At 45.7% G+C, this 15,642-nt stretch overlaps 1 protein-coding gene across 1 annotated transcript in view; it reads left to right on the top strand.

The window, feature by feature from the left end:
- Positions 1 to 6,917: 6,917 nt before the first annotated feature.
- Positions 6,918 to 15,642, top strand: part of WIPI1 (WD repeat domain, phosphoinositide interacting 1) — a 32,427-nt gene continuing 23,702 nt past the window's right edge. Inside the window, exons 1-3 of the mRNA XM_080825367.1 lie at positions 6,918 to 7,095; positions 12,374 to 12,456; positions 14,313 to 14,482. Coding sequence (XP_080681493.1) covers positions 7,016 to 7,095; positions 12,374 to 12,456; positions 14,313 to 14,482 — 333 coding nt within the window. The 5' untranslated portion in view covers positions 6,918 to 7,015. The remainder of the gene's footprint in view (positions 7,096 to 12,373; positions 12,457 to 14,312; positions 14,483 to 15,642) is intronic.

Below are 15,642 nucleotides of genomic sequence, written 5' to 3'. Positions count from 1 at the left end.
TCTTTTCCTTTTTTTTTTTTTTTTAAGATTTTATTTATTTATTTGACAGAGAGAGACAGAGCGAGCACAAGCGGGGGAATGACAGGCTGAGAGAGAGGGAGAAGCAGGCTCCCCCCTGAGAAGGGAGCCCAACGTGGGGCTCAATCCCAGGACCCGGGGATCAGGACCCGAGCCAAAGGCAGACGCTTCACCAACCGAGCCATGCAGGCGCTCCTTGTCTGACTTGTCTTAAACTTTGTTCTCCAAAATACTGGGGGCAGATAAAGTTATAGGAAAAGACCCCCAAGTTTGCACAGCTGATGCCAATTTTCTTAACTTGGTGCAACAAAGGAAAGAATAAATCCAATGGACTATGGGGTGTCTCAGTACGAGGCTCTAGGAAGAGCTTTTTGTAAGGTTTGGGTTTCCGCTAAGGGATTCTAAGGTGGGGCGTGTAGGGGAACAGACACCAGGCCAGGGTTGGAGGTGGTCACGAAGGGGGATGGTTTAACAATTGGGCATCTCACAAATCTTTGTTCAGCAGGTGGGAGGGATGGAGGGAGTCTGCGGAAGATACTGATAAGAAAGACTTAATCATTCGATGTTAGTTCCTTTGCGGCTGTGGTGTGGCCTTGGGAAAAACATTGTTTTCTGTTGGCTTTGCCCTGGCCTCATTTATGACTGTTGGGAACATCACAGTCTGCTTATCAGGGCTGACTTTCATTTTCTCAGGTCCCACAAGAAGTTAGGGGCCGCTCCTAGAAGAAGGAGATCGGCGTAAGCCTGGGAAGTACTTGTTCAACCTCATTAAACAATAAACTGGGCTTTCTGGAGTTTTTAAACATGCCGAAGGGAATTGTGAATCTACCAAGACACCTTTCTTTTATTCTCGACACAGCTCCCTGAGTGATTCTGTTCATATAAGTCAAAATGCCCAGAGTTTACTCGCCCCTCCCCCGCATGCCTGAGCATTATCATTCTGACTCTTTTCCTATGTATCCACCCCTCCTCTTTCTCTCCCAGCCATCCTCACCTCCTCCACGGTCCGGCATAGAATGCTTTTCCCCACATGTTCCCTTCTCTGCTTCAGGTCTTTGTTTGAATGGAACCTTCCAGTGATGCCTTCCCTGCCCATTCTTCATGAAATCCTCCCCTCCCGCAAACCCTCAAAGGCTTTATTTTCCTTCTTGGCACTCTTGGCCGTCTGAACTACTCTCCATTCTATTTTTCTTGCCTGTGGCCTCTCTGCCCATTGAAGCAGGAATTTTTATTTATTTTTTTCTCCATGTTGCAACCCCAGGACCTGGAACCTGGCAGGCACATAACAGGCACTGAATAAAAATGGATCAAATGAATGTATGAATGGCCCAACCCCTTCCAGACTTCGCCTTCTGCAAGAGAGTGGTGAGGGAGGCCTCTGTATTTTCCATGCCCAGGTGGTAAAGAGGTTTTGGAAGAACGCATGGAAAGTCCGAGACTCTTCCAGGGTTTCAGGATTAACTCCCTCAAGCCAGTCTCTGCTTCCAGGTCTACCCACCAGCCTGGAACTGAATACCACAGGTCACTAGATGGCACTGCTCACCAAGAAACATGGGATTCTCGCTCCTCTCCTGGGTTCCCCTAAGGCTTTTGAAATCACCTTTCCCCCAGCGGTGAAAAATTCTCAGGAATGGTTACCGTTCTTCATACCAGCTCTCTAGACCAGGAAGAAACGTAGAGCCAACATTTGTTAACTAACTACCCTCGCCCATGAATGCAGGTTAACCCTTTCAACAAAAGATGGGAACAAAAGATGTTTCTAGATACGTCTAGTAGTATCTGCGCCAAAACTAAGCAAAGCTTCTGCCCCCTTTGAAGAGCCCCAGGCTTGATGCCCTGCCCCTTGCACTTGGCCTGTGGTCCTCTTGGCATAATCCTGCCTCCACGTCTCCACCCTCGCCTCTCTGTCCCTTTAGAGAACGGAGTACAGGTTAAGACGCCAGTTCTATTGCGAGCTTTGAGGCACCGTAGTCTGAGGGGAAGCGTAGATGGAGAGGAGACCTAGAAATGTGGTGAGAAGGTGAGTGCAAACCACATGTCCATCACAGACTGCCCCAGGACCTTGAGCAACTTATCCAGCATCTCTCGACCTTGGTTTACGCAGTCCAGTGATATGTATAAAAATCTCCAGGATGGGACATGTAGTAAGCATTAAATGAGAAGATGTATGAGGCTTCAAGTCAGGCTTTCTACAAAGCTTTGCTTTCCATTTCCAGATGTCACCTATATTTATACTTTCAAACTTAAGTCGGGGGCAAGGGGAGGGATTGATGGACCTCAGGAACACTTCTCTAGAATCTTGGATGGGCTTAAGATGGCCCAGTGAACAAAGCTCCATGATTGAAACTCTCTACATGGCCTTGACTGATAGACCATTAGCTCATATGTCTGCAAATGCTCACATAGAAAGCCACTGTCTTCATGAACGTCAGCCGATCACCAAGTATTTCCGGAGAACTTGTGATTTTGCCTTGGCGTTTGAAGATTATTCTGGAAGCAAAAATAAGACCGATGGTGGAGAGAATGTAGGCAAAGACACCAGTCCACTCTTGAATGAAATACCATTGTTTCTTACTCTTGAGAGGAAATACATAAGTCAAGGAATATTAGAATGGTTGTTGGGTTTTGTCCCCCATCCTCTTTTTTTTTTTTTTTTTTTCAGTGATAAAACCAGATTTAGTGGTTCCATTTGGAGAGCAAAGGCACATTATAGGGACCGTTCATTCACTGCAGCCATGCTCTCCCACACAGATTGGGCCTGGGATGAGTAAGAAAAAAGCCCAATTGTGTCTGCTGTGTAGCCATCCCTCTGGCTGGGTACTTCCTGTTTGCCAATCTGATGGGATCACCTCCTTTCCCAGAAATCACCCTATATTTCAAGCCCTTACTTCTGACACTAGAATAGTAGGGTGGCGCTGACTCCTTGAGCCTGGGACACATCCCTCTTCCCTCTCCCCACCCCCCAAGTCTTACCTATTCTGCATTGTCCCCAGACCCTTCCTCCTTCATCTTTTCTCAAAGCACTACCCTACGCTCGTCCATTCCGGTTCTATTCTTTCTCAACTCACGTTCTGAGTGCTGAAACAAATCAGAAAAGAAAAAAAGAGCTTATTTCCTATGACTTAATTTTATAAATATAGAATAGCTTGTATACAAAGAGAGGGACAGCAGTGGTATCGGCTCACCTCGTAGTTACTCTAATTATAGACAGTTGGGTGTTGTGGGCAACCATATTGGGTGACATGAGGGTTGAGTCAGACAGGATGTGTCATTTCCAACTTCCCCGGTCATTGCCCAGTGCAGTCCCTAATCAGCATTTTAAAATGACAGCCTGATGGCTGCACAAATAAGAAGGTTTCCCATTAGCTGAATGGTGGCCTGCATTTTGTGTTACCAAGAATACTTAATCCCCGAGCTCAGCTTTATGCTTCCGGATTTTGCTGATTTATTGTTTCTCTAGAAATAATATCCATTTTGTCTGGGAAAAGAGAGCCACTTAGGCATCTCGCTTGGAAGAAGGACAAAAAGCTGAAATTCTGTTTTTCTTGTGGTAAAGTGTTGTCATCCCCTTTTCCTCCAGATAGCCTCTCCTTCTGTTATTTGGTGTTGAAATTTCCTATTCCTAGAATGTGGAGGGACTAGGATGGCATCAACCCAACATTTAAATCAGGAGTTTCTTCTCCCACAGAACCTAGAACTAGAACTTAGAAAAAGAAAAATCAGCCTGACATTAAATGAACCCAGCACCTCTGGATTTATTCATAGAATTTTCATTGGATTTTTTTTTTTTTTGGAGGGTGTTATGCCTCGAACAGAGGTCACACACCGGACCTCCATAAACCACATCCAGCCAGCTGGTATATTTATTTTGGCCCACACGGTGCTTTTTAAAAATAAGAATTGGTCATCGACATTTTAAATTTTTATATAAAATTACATAGGTTTATGTAAAAGAAATATTTATTTTAAATGTGTTTATATAAAAATACAGATTTCTGTATTATCTTTGGAAAAATAAAATCAAGTGAGGCAGCCCTGGGGTATTATTTCCACGGGGGTGGTGGTGGGTGGTGGACCGCTAACTCAGTGGGAAACATCCAAGGGGGATCATTCACGGGAAAGGTGGGGCTGGGAAGGTGATCAGTTTTCTCCCGTACCTTCATCTCAAGGCCTGAACTGTAATCTCAGTGAGCTGTGTCAACATGTAACTAATTGCATCTTCCTGAACACCTGCCCAAACACCTAGTTTCTGAAAGCAGCATCATGAGCTCCCACCTTCCTAACCCTGGAATCAGACTGGACTCTTACCTCCTCTTCTCAGTCACACCACCCCTCCCCATCAGCCACTAGGTTCTGTGCTTTACTGTCCCCAGACTTCACCGGGCAATGCCATAGCTACCAGCCACATAGGTATTTAAAATGTGGCTGGCATAAATCGAGATTTGTTCTAAGTGAAAAGGATACTTTGGATTTTAAATAATGATGCTAAAAAATAATCTAAACTAACCGATTATACTTTTGCATTGATTACTCATTAAAATGAGATTTTTGATACATTGTGTTAAACAATTATTAAAGTTCATTTACTCATTGCTTTTTACCTTTTTTAATGTGGCTTCTAGAAAATTTAAAATTATAAATGGGGTTCATATCTGTGGCTGACATTTTCTTTCTTACTTACTTTCTTTCTCTCATTATCTTTCTCTTGGACAGCATTGCCTCAAAATATGTCTTCATGTGACATGCTAGTGGTGCTAATATGGCACTAATAATAGCTACAGTGGCAATCATAGTACAATATATAAGTATCAAATCAACATGCCATACACTTTAAATTTACAAAATATTATGTATCAAATATATTTCAAATATATTTCAATAGGAAAAAATTTATTTTGGGTTTGTTCTAACCTTTCCAGCCTGTAGCTTACATCCCTTCACTCCTAGAATTTCACATTAGTCTAGGCTTTTCCCCCTTCTAATCTATTCTGCACACCCCGACCAAGTTTATCTGCCTAAAACACTGTTTTTATCATGAAACACTCCTGCTCAAAAACTAACACCAGATCCTAACTCTACCTAATAACGTCTAAACTACCAAAAAATAACAGCTTCCACTGTAATAACCTTATTCCACACTTTATTTAATTCTCCAAACAGCCCAGCACCTAGCCTACCAGACTCTTAATTTTCTAAATGGCTGGGCTGGGAGTGCTAAGGAAAAGCACCTTTGATCCAAGAGGTAACAGATATGATGCAGTTCAAGCATCCAAACAGAAGCTATTTTCACTTAGGATGGTTTATACAACACTTCACAGTCAACTAAAGAGCAACCAACATCTGCATGTCTATGAGCTGAACTATTTTCACATCAGTTGAGAGAAAGAATAGTAGCTTTGCATGAAGAAACTTATTTTTATGCTTCAGAAAACCCAAACCAGAAATGCAACCAGAAAATCTTATGTGAAATAGTGCTCTTCCCGCATCCATGACAGGTTCAAGTTTCCAAAGTATGTGCGTGTATACACACATATTATGTAGCTTTGTAACAAAATGGATTTTAATTATGCCAATTTGAAGTACTGTGGAATAATTAAAATGTCATCTCAGCTTGAAAAGTATGAGTTAAATATTCATCAGGAATTATATAAATCCAAAGCCAGCGGAGCTACTGATTCATGAAATGTGTTGGGTATATTACATGCATCATGCACTTAACCTGGGAAGAGAGACTCTTGTCAGCGTTCATGTCAAATGTGTGAGTTTCGAATTGGGCCCTCTTTGAGATCTCATCCCTTTCATCAAAAACACCATCTTATACACATTTCCTTTCATTTTTTTTTTTTTTCAACTACAGATCAGATGGATTTTGCCAAATTTCCCAGCAGCTGGTTTGGTGCACAGGTCTTGATACCAGACAAATCCACATTCTGCCATCTGTTGTGTTACTTTTGACAGATTATTTAGCTGTTCAGTTGACCCTTTATTTAAAAAACGGGGCATAGGGACGCCTGGGTGGCTCAGTGGGTTAAGCCTCTGCCTTCGGCTCATGAGGTCATGATCTCAGGGTCCTCGGATCGGATGGAGTCCCGCATGGGGCTCTCTGCTCGGCAGGGAGCCTGCTTCCCCCTCTCTCTCTGCCTGCTTCTCTGCCTGCTTGTGATCTCTCTTTCTCTCAAATAAACGAATAAAATTAAAAAAAAATAAAAATAAAAAATGGGGCATAAAACATTGTTCCTGTTTTAAAAATTCAACGAGATCATCGGCACAGTTAAGACAGCGCTTGGCTTTCCACGGCGGGGCAGGCGGTACGACAACTCCAGGTCTGGCCTTAGCATCCCCATTTTGGAAACTTTTCTCCAAGCAGCTTGAAGACTCCACTAAAGGGTGGGGCTTTGGCGTCTCACGCTCTCTACTAAACTCGACGAGTTTAATAGACAGAAAGCTACTCGTCACAGGGGTTTGGGCGGGGTGAGACCGAGCGCGTCCGCCCGCCGCCCCCGCCTCAGCCCCACCGCAGATGCCCCGCGGAGGCCAAGAGGTCGGGCCTCAGCCGCACTCATTCTCGCCATCTCCCGTTTCGCGGCATCTGGCAATGACAACACCACCACGTGGCCTGCAGCCTTGCGTCATGCGCCCTCGCCCAATGGAGAGCCGTCTCACCGAGCTGGGGGCGGGTCGCCACCGGGGCGGTTCCTCCCGCAGCTGTCATCCATTGGCCCAGGGGGCGCCGTGGGCGTGGACTCGTAACCAATGGCAGCCGGGGGTGGGGCCCCCGCCCCCTCAGCGGCGAGGGTTGGCTAGGACCCGCAGGAGGGTCGGGGCCGGGCGGGGGGTGGGGGGCGGAGCGAAGCAGGGACGGGGCGGAGCGAAGCGGGACGGGGCGGGGCCAGGAGCGGAGGGGGGCCGGCGACCCGGCCCGCGGAGCCGGCGCCAGCGGGCTGCTGAGGTGGCTGTCGCCGGCTCGGAGCTGCGGCTTCCCCGGGTCGCGTCCCCGATGGAGGCCGAGGCGGCGGACGGCCCCCCGGGCGGGGCCGAGGCGGCGCTCAGCTGCTTCTCCTTCAACCAGGACTGCACGTAAGCCGCGGCGGCCGCCCTGCCGGGAGCTGGGGAAGAAAGTGGCGGGCGGGGGTCTTGTCCTGTCGGCCACTTGTAGCCGGAGAGGCGCAGGCCTACGCCCCAGGAGGGCGGCGGCGGCCCGGCCGGGGCGGCCCCGGGACAGGCTCGGCCTGGCGGGGGCTGCCCCTCCCCCGGCGGGGGTTCGAGCCCCCCCACCCCCACCCCTCCCCAGCGACGGGCCGAGGGCCGGGAGCGGCCGGCGGAGCAAGGCGGGAGAGAGTTCCAGGGCGGAGTGGGGCGGGCGAAGGCTTCGGAATCCAGCGGGGGCAGAGGTTAGCGACCCGAGCGGGGGTCTGGGGGAGGGGGAGGAGAAGCCAAAACAAAGGAGATGGGAGGGGAGGGGGAAGTGGCGAGCTGACCCGAGGCGAGGTTGTTGGGGCCCAGGAAGATGGGAATACAGGAAAAACTTTCCCATTTGTCCTTGAGCATCTCAACGTGGCATCTGGGCAGGGCCTGGGACAAAGAGGCAGCCTATCCCTGTGGCCAGGCCAGCCCCGGTCCCAGCCCAGCTCAAGGCATCTCGCCTGCAGGCTCGGGGTGTCAGAAACCTTTTCCACCCCACTCACTGTTTGCACGTAGCCCGCCCCCGCCCCCTCCCTGGGCGAGGCAGCATCTGCTTCTGCGAGTTCAAGAGCCCTTTCCCGGGCCCAGGCTGCCTTCTCTGAGAAGCACGAGCTCCAGTTGCTTTTGGAGTGGATTTTTTAATATTTCACTTCGAGGTGCACATTTGGACTTTGGCCAGAGAGTGGGTTGCTGAACTGTGGTTCAGACATCTCAAGGATTCAGTCCCTTGGAAGCAAACGCCTGTTTCCTTGCCCCTTTTCATGGAATTGTTAGAAGCCAGTCCCTAGGACCATATGGAATAATCGCTTTGGAATGTGAACCCAGAGCATCAAGCAGGGATGACCGCTTTCCAGTTTCCCACTTCCTGCTGTACCAGTTTCTGTTGTGTTCCTTGTTTGGAGCCAGCTTCACGCTTGTGCTTTGGCTGCCTGTGACCGGGCTGTGCTAATATTGAACATTCAGTGGTGTAATTAAGGCCGAGCCCTACCATAAGTAACTCTGGCTTTCATTCCCTTTGTGTTTCTGCTTAAAAACACCCTGTGCCAAACAATATGCCTTTGTTCCAAAAAACTATGTGTAATCGGGTAATCTGGTAGCTAGACAGCTTGGTTAGATGAATGACTTTCAAGCTTTTTTTTTTTTTTAAACCACAATCGACAGTAAGAAATAGATATTACAACATCTCCTAATACCCACATACATAGATCATCCCTGAAAAGTGATTCATTAAATAGCGTTTACCCCCTACTTGTGGGATCCCTTCTTTTAAAGGTGTTTGTAACTCACTGAACTGTTTTTAAGATCAGCTGATGGGTTGAAACCAGCAGTTTACAGAAATGATGGTGTAGATAAAATTCTGACATTTTGTAAGTAGCATTTTGCAAGAGAGGATGGCTGTTGAAATAAATGCCAGAAGGTTTTCCTTCCCAACTGAACACAGGACAAGGAGGGGAGTCAGTTTGCTTACTGGAAGTAAATGTTCTAAATTCTGCTTTGTAGCATTGTTTATTAAATTTTTTTAAGTGATGTTGATTTTTATTCTAGCTGAGTCCCAACTCTCTATAGCACTTGGGTAAGAATGTTATTTTCAAAGCTGTTGGGTGCTTGGAAAGTTAATTTCCTTGTCTCTACTGTCAGTTCTGTTTTCTTGGATGAAGGCTCTGCTGGACAGCTCTGTCTCACCTATAAATAAAAGTTTTTGTCACAGTCAGTTGCTTTGAGCTACAGAGGGTATGACATTGGATTTTAAAATAAGTCAAGCCCCTTACTAATGCATTTAGGCTTACCAGTGTGTCTTTTTCTTTAAGTGCAGGCTGAGTTTTACAGTATTACAACTAAACTTCTTTGATCATGCTTCATGTTTGGCACTGTGCTAGACACTTTGGGTACATTTTTTCCTTTGATTGGCAGTAATATTTGTCCCAAGCCCTATTCCTATGAGAGATGGTGAGAACTTGTTTTCCTGCAGGAAGGCCTTATGAGTAAAATAAAGTCATAGTTCGAATTCCTTGATTCAGCATTTTTTGTGGCCATTGATCCATCATTTAAAACATAGTAGCAATAGTATAAAATCTTTCTGTTCTAGAAGCAGGGCCCATGTTTGAAAATTATTTTAAATTGCCAAATTTAAATTGCCAAAAATCTTTTGGTTAATATCACAAGACTCTAGTTACATTTTTTTTCCTTGCAAGTTTCTTTGCAAAAATCGGTTTGCTACTAAAGGCATCTATATTTGTGTGAAGGAAGTTTAAAAATGGTAATGACTACCAAGTGTATTTTAAAACATTTTTTGAATCATAGGAATACAAAGGAGCTTTTTAAAGTTGAGGTATCATTGACATACAGTGTTCTATTAGTTTCAGGTGTATGACCTATTGTGACTCAACATTTGTATACACTGGGAAATGGTCACCACAGTCAGTCTACTAAACACCTGTTAACTTACAAAAGTAAAGCAGTATTAGCTACTGTATTTCCCATGCTATGCAGTAGCCCCCATGACATAGTTACTTTATAACTGGAAGTTTGTACTTCCTGATCGCTTTCACCAATTTCATAGCCCCCCCCACACACACACACCCCTCCCGTCTGGCAACCCCCAATCTATTCTCTGTAACTACGAGTCGTCTGGGTTTTGTTTTCTTCTGTTCGTTTTGTTTTTCTTAGATTCCACGTGTAAGTGAAATCATGTGGTGTTTGTCTTTCTCTGTCTGACTTATGTAGCATAGTACTCTCATCCATGTTGCTGCAGCTGGCATGATTTCATTCTTTTTTATGGTTGAGAAGCGTGTGCGTGCGTGTGTGTGTGTGTGCATGTGTGCGTGCATACACAGCACATCTTTATGCATTCATCCACTGATGGACACTTAAGTAGTTTCCGTATCTCGGCTACCGTAAACAATGCAGCAATGAACATAGGGCTGCCTATATCTCTTTGAATTAGTATTTTAAATTTTTCTTCAGAAAGATACCCAGACGTGGGATTGCTGGATCATAGGGTAGTTATATTTTAAATTTCTTGGGGGAACTTCGTACTGTTTTCCAGAGTGGCTGTACCAGGTTGCACTCCCATGAACAGTGCCTGAGGGTTGCCTTTCCTCCACATCCTCACCAACATTTGTCATTTCTTACCTTCTGACACTAGCCATTCTGACAGGCGTAAGGCAATATCTCATTGTGGTTTTGATTTCCATTTTCCCTGATGATTAGTGACGTTGAGCATCTTTTCATGCGCCTCTTGGTTATCCGTATGTCTTCTTTGGAAGAATGTCAGTTCAGATCTTCTTCTATTTCTTAATCAGGTTGGGGGTCTTTTGTTGTTAGGTGAATTTATATATTTTGGATATCAACCCCTTGTTGCAAGTATTTGCTCCCAATTCAGTGGGTTGTTTTTTCACTTTGTTGGTGGTTTCCTTTGCTGTGCAGAAGCTTTTTAGTTTGATATAGTCCTATTTGTTTATTTTTGCTTTTGTTTCCCTTGCCTTTGGAGTCAGGTCCAAAAAACATCTCTAAGACCCATGTCAAGGAGCTTACCGCCTGTGTTTTCTTCTGGGAGTTTTATGGCTTGGGGTCTCACATTCAAGTCTTTAATCCACTTTGAGCTCACGTGTGTATATTTCAGATGCTGCTGGGTTGCCTCTCGAGTAGCTGCTTGTCACCATTAATGCTGTAGTCCTGGGTGCCAGACCCCAGTTCTGGGCACACTGCTGCTCTCATGCAGATGGCTAGCTCACCACTTTCCCCCACAAGCAGGTGGGAGGGCTGGGAAACAAGCGACTCCCTCACCAGTTAAAAGTTGACCATAGTCTCCTATCCCTGTGTTCCAGGGAAGAACAGATGTTTAGGTAGGAAAAACAAACAAACAAAAAAAAAATTCCAGGAAAAATCATGTGATGTCCTCATTTTTTTTATTTGAAACGATTTTTTGTATGAAACGAGAGCCTTGCGTCCAGGCTTGCCCCAGTAAACTGCTTATGTTTGTATATGCTTCCCTGTGAAGAGCAAATCTCACCTTTGCAAATATTTATTTTTAAATGAGGAAGCTGGGCTAATTTTTAGGTCCACTTAGGACTATTTTAAGGTCCATTTCAGCTCTGACATCCCATTTTCTCAGGATGGAAGTGCTCAAGGTCAGACTGCTTATTCTCAGTGTGCTCTGGCTAAGATTTTCCTCACCACCAAGGCATTGAAGGCAAAGCAGGAGAGAGCTGGATGGGGATCCCAGCTCCCGAACAAAACTGACCCCTTTGCTTTCATCCTAAAGCCAAGGAAACCTGGGTTTACACTCTGTCTTTTTCTATTGGTTGAAAGTGAAATTAAGAAAATAAGGTTTTGTTTTGTTTTTTTTAGCCCATATTGTTCCAGATGAGTGTTTAGTTTTTGTTTTGTTGGTTGGTTGTGATACTAGCTTTGTGGAACGTGGTATAAAGCAGAGATCTCAACCCTGGCTGCACATGGGAGTACTTAAACTAAAAAAAGAAAAAGAGAGAGGAAGAGAAACAGAGTGAGATGGGGGGTAGGAAAGAAAGAAAGAGAGAGGGAAAGAGAGAGATTAACCTAATTAAAAAGCTCAGGGTTGGAGGAGGAGTAAACATCAATATTTTTTTAAAGCTTCCCACATGAACTTAATGTCCATCTGGGGATGAGAACTACTGGTATGAAGTATCTGGGATGTTTTTATGGAAAACAATGAAAGGGTGCATCCATTAAACTGTACTTACTAATAACTAAACCTACTATGATGGTGTATTTATTTTTTAAGCAAAAAAAAAAAAAAAATTTACCTTTTGGTAAAGTCCCTCTCAAACAACCAGAACACCCTTCCTCGTGTTAGGAGTAGTGCCAGGATGGCTATTCTCCAGCATTCCATTTTTCCTATTTCTGCCTGGTTGGGGAAGCACAGCCCCCGGTAGGCTTGATATGTCTTCTGATGAGTTTCAGATCTCTTACCCATTTCGCAACTGTGTCTCTCCTTGTCTTTGCCCTTTTCCCTTTTAATATGCTTGCCCGCCGCCCCGGACAACTATTCAGATAGTTATCAAATACCGAAAAACCTGAGGATAGATGTTTGCCCACGGTGAGACTGGGAGGAAAGGGGATGTCTATCTTGGGCAGATCTGTGGTCGGAGTACGGTACCTCTTGTCATTCCCCTGCTGTCATTATCTTCTACAGATCCCTAGCAATTGGAACCAAGGCCGGTTATAAGCTGTTCTCCTTGAGTTCTGTGGAGCAGCTCGACCAAGTCCATGGAAGCAGTAAGTGTGTGTGTGAGATCGCAGGGACACCAGATCCTCCCTCTAGACTTTAATCTGTGGTGCTCCTGACCTGTCTGCATTTTTCTCCCTTAACTGTCAAGCTGAAGGAGTCCATATTTTTCAGGTTGAAATATAAATCGTTGCCTCTACTTGGTTAAAAAAAAAAAAAAACCCACAAGTAAGCCCTTAGATTTGGCAATATCTTAGGTAACATTTTCTTTTTCTATTAAGAAATGCTTTGTTTGACGGGACAAAACCAGAGAGGGAGACAGACTGTAAGAGACTCTTAATCTCGGGAAACAAACTGAGGGTTGCTGGTGGGGAGGGGGATAGGAAGGGATGGGGTGTCTGGGTGACGGACACTGGGGATGGTATATGCTATGGTGAGTGCTGTGAATTGTGTAAGACTGATGATTCACAGACCTGTACCCCTGGGGCAAATAATATATTATATGTTAATAAAATTTAAAAAAAGAAAGAAATCCTTTATTTGAAACCATATTGTTCATACTTCTTCATATACTTTTATGCACAGTCATCAGTTGTTGTTTTTTTTTTTTTTTTACAACAGAGGGCAAATGTTGTTTACACCACTGCATTTTAAAGATTCTATTTATTTATTTGACACAGAGAGAGAGATCACAAGTAGGCAGAGAGGCAGGCAGAGAGAGGGGGAGAAGCAAGCTCCCCGCTGAGCAGAGAGCCCGATGTGGGGCTCGATCCCAGGACCCTGAGATCATGACCTGAGCTGAAGGCAGAGGCTTAACCCTCTGAGCCACCCAGGCGCCCCACAGTCATCAGTTTTTATAACTGTCAAACCAGAAGGTCACTTACAAGTTGGTTTTTTTTTTTTTTTTTTTTTTGCCACTATATTGGCACTGTAGATATCACTAATGGTCATTCAGTCATGGAAATATTTTCTTTGTTTTAGTAAAGTAATATGATCCCATTTGCGTAGTTCATATTGAAGGTGTTGAAATACTTCAAATGAGTATCACCAAACAATGCAGCTGAGAAATGTATCTCTCTTATTTTTTCAGGGTGGGTAATAGTTCGTTGTCACTTACACAATCTTTAGCTTTCCTGGAAAGAAAGCGGTTTGATAAATAAATAGTTTGGGTCCCTAATATATTTGTAAGATACTATTTTTATTACCCCATTTTCGGGAATACTTCGCTCTGTCTCTGTCCTATGTCACTGCCTAGCGGACCTGCCTACACACAACGAAGGTAGGGATGCAGAAGGAATGTTCTCAGAAAACCACGGAGGTGTCCACCTATGGGCTTACTCATTTACCTTCTCCCTGAGTGTGGAAGTACTTCCCTGGTCATGTCACAGATTCCAGATTGTCCTCAACAAGAAAGGGATTGCGGAGAGGGCCAGGGAGCACAAGATGGGGAGGGGCTACGGCTTTAAGTAGGTTACTGCCCCCCAAGCCATGGCTGTACCCATAGTACCTCTCGGCAACAGGGACCAGAATTCTGAAAGCAGAGGTTCGAGCAGACACTCCTTGGAAACCCGTCGTGGAGGAAGGGTGGGTTGAGATTGTCCAAACCTCCCAAATATGTTTCACAGCAAACAGCGGTGCCTGAGGGCTCATTGTAGCTCCCAGAGGGCATCCGGGGAGGCTCTGGCAGACCTGACTCGGGGTTCTGGTCACTCACGTTTTCTTTGGGTGTTGGACTGGGCTTTGGAACTGCTACCTGGGGAAGCAGACAGAGCGTCACGGAGCGGGGGAAGAAAATCGTCGTCAATGCGGGCTCAGGGAGGGCGCCCCATCAGCCAGACCGGGAGGCCACGGGCTGATGGCAGGGGAGGCTGCGGTCTGTGTCACCTCGGGCCACTTTCCTTCCCAGACGAGATCCCGGATGTCTACATCGTGGAGCGCCTTTTCTCCAGCAGCCTGGTCGTGGTGGTCAGCCACACGAAGCCGCGGCAGATGAACGTCTATCACTTCAAGAAAGGCACGGAGATCTGTAACTACAGCTACTCCAGCAACATCTTGTCCATACGGCTGAACCGGCAGGTACGTGGGCGAGATCTCTCGGGTTGCAAGGCTTCTGCTCCCGGGCACCCAAGAATGGGATGACCATCCGTAGAGATGAGTGTCACTAGACCACACAGCCAATTCTAAAAGGGATTTTAAGACTCGGGCCTCGTATCGCCGGGACCTGGGAAGCCTCCTCCGGGCCCTAGTTTCAGGGGTGTGTCCTCCCTGGTCCTTCTGCCTCGTGTCCCTTCTCGAACACTGGCCCCTGCTGGAGTGAACCCTCTTCTGCCGGACTGAGGTTGGGTGGAAGTCGGGCTCTGACACTGTCCCGTGAGCTACTTCGTGGGCACTGAACGCAGAAGAACATCTCTCCCTGGTTTGGACCCTGGATGGTGACATCCACTGCCAACAGGCAGCAATGCTTCTCAGAATGAAGCCCCTGAGGATGAGTGTGCCCCGCACCCCCCCACCCCCGGCTAGCTCTGAAGGCAGTTCTAGAATTAACCTTCTCTTGCTCTCTCCTTGGGCTTTCCCTGCGATCTAGGTGTCCAGGCTCTAGATCTTTCCACCAGCTCACCCTTACAGACCTTACTTGTAGTGGTTGGTTTGTTTGTTTTCAGATTTATGTGTGTATTTATTTATTAGACAGAGAGCACAAGCAGGAAAGCAGCAGGCAGGGGGAGAGGGATGCTGATGCGGGGCTCGATCCCAGGGTCCTGGAATCATGACCTGAGCCGATGGCAGACACTTAACCCACCGAGCCACCCAGTTGACCCAGAAAGGATTGTTCTTATCTTAAATATAGAAAACATTCTCTTTCAAAATAGAAATTCTCCTTAAATAAATATTTGGGGGTATTAGCAGAGTCTCCCTTAAATCATTAGGTTCTAAATCCTATAAGGGCAGGCACTGTATCTGCTACGTTCACTGCTACAGGCCTGGTAAGAAAAGACAATGCCTGGGGGAAAAGTGCTCAATGAATATGTTTGCCAACTGCCTGTTAAATAAATAAACAAACAGATATATTCTTTATATGACCATACAGATCTTTCTGTTCAATTAAATATTCCCAAGATGGTGGAGGTCATTCATTGCCTTCATCCGGGATAATGTTTTCTTCTGTCTTCTTACCTAACTATTGAACGCTAATCATTTTTTTAACAAATGAGACAAAGTGCTCCTTCGGCTTATGAGAC

This window comes from Martes martes (assembly GCF_963455335.1).
Source record: "Martes martes genome assembly, chromosome: 16".
Lineage (NCBI taxonomy): Eukaryota > Metazoa > Chordata > Mammalia > Carnivora > Mustelidae > Martes > Martes martes.
Note: the sequence above shows the minus strand (reverse complement) of the source record. Positions and strands in the feature narration are given on the sequence as shown.